This window comes from Phacochoerus africanus, chromosome 7, assembly GCF_016906955.1.
Source record: "Phacochoerus africanus isolate WHEZ1 chromosome 7, ROS_Pafr_v1, whole genome shotgun sequence".
NCBI lineage: Eukaryota > Metazoa > Chordata > Mammalia > Artiodactyla > Suidae > Phacochoerus > Phacochoerus africanus.
In genome coordinates this window covers 42,192,499-42,198,498 of record NC_062550.1, presented here as the reverse complement: position 1 = coordinate 42,198,498, position 6,000 = coordinate 42,192,499, and the positions used below count along the sequence as shown (strand labels likewise).

The following is a 6,000-nucleotide window of genomic DNA, read 5'->3' as shown; positions in this document are numbered from 1 at the left end:
CACCGACCGACCGTTCCCCCAGCTCTGTGCTGTGGCGGCAGTGGTTGACGGCGAGCGGTGCGGGGCGGAAAGGACAGCTCCAGCCAGCAGCGGCTGTTTAGGGGGGAGAAATGAGACCTGCAGGTCCAAGTCGGAGCCCGGTGATCTCACCTTCGGGCGAGTGAGCTCTCCAGACCTGGGGTCAGCTTGGCTGCAACCCCAGCTCGCGGCTCGGGCCGCCCCCGGCTGGGCTGCGAGCGCCGGCTGGACCCGCCCCGAGCTCCATGGTCCGCCCAGCCCCGCGCGATGGTGACTCTGGGCGCCGATGTCCGCGCGGGGCGAGCCCACGGCTCGCAGAATGAAAGCGGGTGGTTCGGCGGGCCGCCGGCAGGGCTGTCTCCGCGAGCTCAGCGCCCCAGGGAGGCGGCCCAACCACCTGAACCCGGAAAACGCCAACAAGTAGTTTCCCGTTGGAGAAGGGCGGCTCGGCTGGGTGAAAGCACTCAGTCCGGCTGCCCGGAGAACCTCGTCCACTCGGAAACCAGAGCAGAACCACTTTTCCCTCGGTCTCGTTAAGGTATCTAGGGGCGGGAGGGCAAGGGATGATTTGCCCGGGAAGGGCGTGCTGACCCTGCAGGGCAGGCATCCCCTTCCGTTCCACCCTACGATTTGAGAGGTGAAGCCCAGGGAAGAGGTGGCTGGGAGATGGGAAACGGGGACACTGTCAGCCCAGACTCCCAGCTCGGGGATGCAGGGGGTGTGCCTCCAACAGCTTTTCCCAGAGCCTCGCCCCTCCTGGAAAGCAACCCCCCACCCCACCTTCAAGGCGTTTGTTTTTCTTGGGAAAGGGGGATGGGGTGGGATGCACAGATCACTTCTACGCCCACAAATGGCTCCTAGTTAGTCGCTTCCTTTCCCAAGTAATAGTAATATTAACAACAGTAATGTGAAAAGGAAATTAGATCAGGGAATTAGGTGGAGGTCTCCTTGGTGAAAGGCACCACCAGCAGGGACGTTTTTGTGCTCTGACTTCTGCGTTCAGCCTTTTCCCCTGGCCCAGGAGAGGGAGTAGAGGTGAACTGAGAACTGGTCGCGCAAAGGGCACGCCCGGGAGCCAGCGAGCAGCGGGTCGGCCAGAGTTCACCGAGGGTACACATTTAATGGGGGCTCGCCGCCCAGCCTTGGGGGGATGGGGTCCTCTCACCCAGCATTGCCAAGTTGGCTGAGCACAGAGAACTCCCTGCCCAAGGGAATTGCCTCCGAGAGGGTAGGCGGGGGTCTCGGAATGTGGAGGGAGGAGAGGGACCCCGCAAGAGGGAGATGACAGGGTGGGGGAGGGGGAGAGGTATGGGGGGAGACTAGGGGCTTGGGAAGAAGGGGCAGAGGTAGCGGCTGGACATAGGTTAGACCTGAGAGTGGACAGAGGGGAGGGAGGGTGAAGGGTGAGAAGATGAAGGAGGCAGAGGACAGGCAGAATGGTGTGCGAGGCAGGGGGAAAGATGTCATGGAAGGTCACGGGAGACTCGGACTACTGTCCTCTCAGCTCTCTAGAAATCTGAGGAAGATGTGATGCTTGAGGCGGGGTTCCGGCTGGGCGCCTAACTCCTCCTTTGCCCCTTGCCTCTCCGCCATCGCGGCGTCTCGGGACTCTAGGGCTGGAAGTGGGGGGCGGGGCGGGGGTCACCAAGCGGCTCCGCCGGCCGAGCTCTTTAACTTGGCGCTGTGTTCGCCTTCCCCCAGTCATGTCTGAGGCACAGAGATGGGCAAGATCGAGAACAACGAGAGGGTAATCCTCAATGTCGGGGGCACCCGGCACGAAACCTACCGCAGCACCCTCAAGACCCTGCCCGGGACGCGCCTGGCCCTCCTCGCAGCCTCCGAGCCCCAGGGCGACTGCCTGACAGCGGCGGGCGACAAGCTGCAGCCGTCGCCCCCTCCGCTCTCGCCGCCGCCGCGACCGCCCCCACTGTCCCCGGGGCCCGCGGGCTGTTTTGAGGGCGGCGCGGGCAACTGCAGCGCCCGCGGCAGCGACCACCCTGGGGGCGGCCGCGAGTTCTTCTTCGACCGGCACCCTGGGGTCTTCGCCTATGTGCTCAACTACTACCGCACCGGCAAACTGCACTGCCCCGCCGACGTGTGCGGGCCGCTCTTCGAGGAGGAGCTGGCCTTCTGGGGCATCGACGAGACCGACGTGGAGCCCTGCTGCTGGATGACTTACCGGCAGCACCGCGACGCCGAAGAGGCCCTCGACATCTTCGAGACCCCCGACCTCATCGGCGGCGACCCTGGCGACGACGAGGACTTGGCGGCCAAGAGGCTGGGCATCGAGGACGCCGCGGGCCTCGGGGGCCCCGACGGCAAGTCTGGCCGCTGGAGGAGGCTGCAGCCCCGCATGTGGGCTCTCTTTGAGGACCCCTACTCGTCCAGAGCCGCCAGGGTAAGGCCAGAATCGCCCCCTCTCCAGCCGCCAAACTCATACCGCAACTTCCTGTGCTTTTCCGCCGGGGGGCTAGGGGCGCGCTCTGGATGGGGGGAGGGGAAGAGGAGAGCAGGGCTCATAACGTTGAGGTTAGAAGTCCCTCTGGTTCGCGGTCAACTCAGGCATCTTGGCCCCCATCTCCCCGCCCCCTCCCATCCCTCATCCTACTCCCTTCTCTCCTCAACACAGATTTACTTTAGCACATGGAACCTAAAGGGCAAATGTCGACTTCCCTGGTCAACCTTGCCCGGAAACGGGAATCACACTTCATCTTGCACTTCTTTCTCTGACTCTTTTGTTCCAACTTTTTCTTTAGCTCGGATATCCTTTCAGGCTTTTTGGTCATCACGATTTGACCTTTTCAGTGAGGCCTGACACTCCTGCACATCTGACTCACCCAGAGCAGTGGCTCCAATTAGGGGTCTAATCTGAGGACAGTAAAGGGGAAATGGAATATATGTCTGTGGCTGAGCCTGGAGAGGGTGTGCCAGGAGGTTCATTTTGTGAGGAGAATCTCCTGAATGTTGTTTGGGAGAGCTCCAAGGGAGAGCAATGCTGGGCTTGCTTGCCCCAGTGAGTTGACATATCATTCACCTGCACATGAATTTTGGAGTCTGGTGTTTTTCCTCTTGTGCTGTATCTGTATTTTTGAATGCCATTGGTCACTTTGGTGATCCTAGTTTATTCAGAGCCTCTAAACCGGGGTAATTTGGATTGCAGGTAACTTTATTTTACTCTATGGATGGGGATCACATCCTCAGTTTTTCTTTCCAGCTTCTAGCTTGAGTGACAGTTTAAATGTAGTCTTTGACACCTCCAATGAAGTCTTCAAAACAACATGAAGGGATTATAAAAGTAACCAATAATGGTTTCTCTAGTTTTAAAGGAAATAAAAGAAATATAAATAACCAAAATTATACAGTATGTGAATGTTTTTTAATTATATATGAGAACAGAGTACTGTATTTAGTTAAATCTTTGCAACTGCATGTGTCTGGTTTGCTTCTGACACCCAGAAAAGATTCCCCCTTGGGCAGAATGGGAATTCTCCCAGCTTGACTTTGGCTCCATCCTCACTGTTGTCTTCCTCTGCATGTCAGAAGTCTCTGCATGTGAGATACTATGCAGCTGTATGATAACTTGTCAGAAGATGTGCTTCTGATAACACTTTAGAAGTCTGAGAGTACATTTTGTTTTCAATTTCAAATAGAATATGAAAGAAACAATTTAAAGCATTGCTACTTTGTTTTCTGGTATGCATAAATTCTAATATGTCCATATTCTCATACTTGAATATAGAATTAATAACTTCAACTCTGTAATCTTCCTTTTGAGAACATTCTATAAATTCAATGAGTTGGCATTCATGAAAAAAAAGTTCCTGTTTATTTATTTATTTAAATTAAATCACAGATTCATAACCATTACTTCTGTGGGTTTTCTTTTTTTCTTTTTTTTTTTTTTGATTCCAGCTGAGTTCCACGTGCTCTTTCCATTTGGTGGCCAAAAAGATAATCTGAATTTGTTTTCCAGGCTCATCATGTAATTTATTTTACAGTGGTGTATAAAAGAATATTTTATCATCTTTCCTCATAATAACATGGTACATTTTTATTGTAGGCCAGATTGCATAGCAAAAATTTTAGAAGGTGTTTGATTTTTATTATTGCCATGGAAATTGATTCTGTAGACTATTGGTCAAAGGGCAGACTATTAATTGGAAAATATTTTTTTTTCCTAGAAATCTTACTAAAATTTCATGGTAGTAATATTAAGGATTTGACCTGTATCCATTTTAGGTGAGGAAAAGAACACAGATAGATGACAGATTAATGCAAGGTCAAAGAGCCATCAGAAGCAGAATCAGCTGAGAATCATAGACCTGGAAAATTACTTTGAGGTCACTTCATGAGGACCCTGTATTTTGCAGTTGAAGAAAACGAAGATTGCAGATGCTAAGTGATGGTCAAGTTCATACAGCAAGTTAATAACAGTTAAAATTGTGCTGGAGGTCTCATGACATCCTTCCCAGGCCCTTTCTACCACAACCACTGATTATAACTGACCGTCTGGCTTGTGAAATCTCTGCAGATCGTGTTGCTCTTGAGATTTAATGCAGAATAGGACATTTACTTAGAAATTAACTAGAATTCTAACTTTGAAAGGTCATCTGTAACATATGTATATAAACACACACACACACACACATTATTTATTTCCAGGTCTTTGCCTGTACCACCCAACACTGGATTACAAATATGGGATTCAAGTTTTCTTAAAATTAGCCCTGTTTTAACTTTCCATTTTTATTGACCAGTTGATCTGTAATGTTTTTCTTTTTTTCTTTTTTTTTTTTCCAGATTGGCTAACATTCGGCGGGGTTGTCTTCTGGAATAAAATAAAAGTATTTTCAAATTATTAGAGATTGCCTAAAAAAGAGTACTCAGAAGTCATCTATTTTAAGCCATTCTACTTAAATTTTATTTAATATTCTTATATGGGCACTTTTAGTTTAGATGATTGACTGACTTAATATTATCTGACTAATTTGATAAATAAAATTACATCGGGAGGTCACTGGATGAAATTATATTTTTCATGGGCATGACTCCAGGAGACATAAAATCAATTATCATGTGGTTTGTTTCCACTGTGGTCTTACTGCCACAAGTCTCATTCTTAATAGAAGTATTTAACTTTTATAAACCCTCTTACTTTTCATTTTGCATCAGTTCATCTTTTATTGATATACTTGAGAAGAACAATTGTAACTGTTCAAATTCTATTTTCAGTTTTTTATGCTTGTTTCATCATTGTTTTTGTTCTTTTCCAATGTTGAAGAGATTGGCTCATTATATAATAGCTATTTTTTATTTCTAACTTTTATAAGCTAGAGTGGAAGACTGAAACAACAGTGATAGGAACCGGATAATTAATTGAATTTTACAGCATTGTAGTTTTGTCTTTTGTCTTGGTTGCCATTTCCCCCTTCTCTATTCCTTCTAATATATGATGTAAATACATGTTCGAGAAGTCTAAATTGTTCAGGTTAACTTGATAGATAAGTTTATATTTTATATTTATGAATTTTTTCTTTAAGAATAATATTCCAAACTAGAAATTTATAAAAATTCAAATGTAAGTTGTCATGGAGACCTGTTGTGGGGAAAATGAAATCAGGAAAGGGGAGATTATTTTGTTGATGCCACTGAGTGATATTTACAAATAGTAAAAAGCAAGTCTGCGTAGATGTATTTGTGAAAATGTTATGAATTGTATATTTCTGATATAATATGTACGTTTTAGAAGGAAGTGAAACTTCTGTGTGTTTTCCTATGAAGGCATATCATAGGTAAGTGAACAGGCATCATGCAGAAATGCTTTGATAGAACTTCTAGGTTTTTTAGAAGTTTAAAAAGTAGTATAGGGACAAAATACTACGATAAAAATATTTAAATAGTTTGTTTCCAATATTACAGAATTGAGAGCTGTTCTACATTTCTACTTCTCCTTCTTCTTTTCATTTATTTTTTTTGGGAGGG

General features: G+C 47.5%; 1 protein-coding gene across 2 annotated transcripts in view; it reads left to right on the top strand.

The window, feature by feature from the left end:
- Positions 1–491: 491 nt before the first annotated feature.
- The window catches only part of KCNC2 (potassium voltage-gated channel subfamily C member 2), a 197,000-nt gene continuing 191,491 nt past the window's right edge, over positions 492–6,000 (top strand). For both annotated transcript variants that reach the window (XR_007135851.1, XM_047787211.1), the window contains exons 1-2: positions 492–556; positions 1,720–2,416. Coding sequence is in view for 1 of the 2 variants with exons in the window: in XM_047787211.1 (XP_047643167.1) it covers positions 1,739–2,416 (678 nt within the window). In the remaining variant the exon portion in view is untranslated. The remainder of the gene's footprint in view (positions 557–1,719; positions 2,417–6,000) is intronic.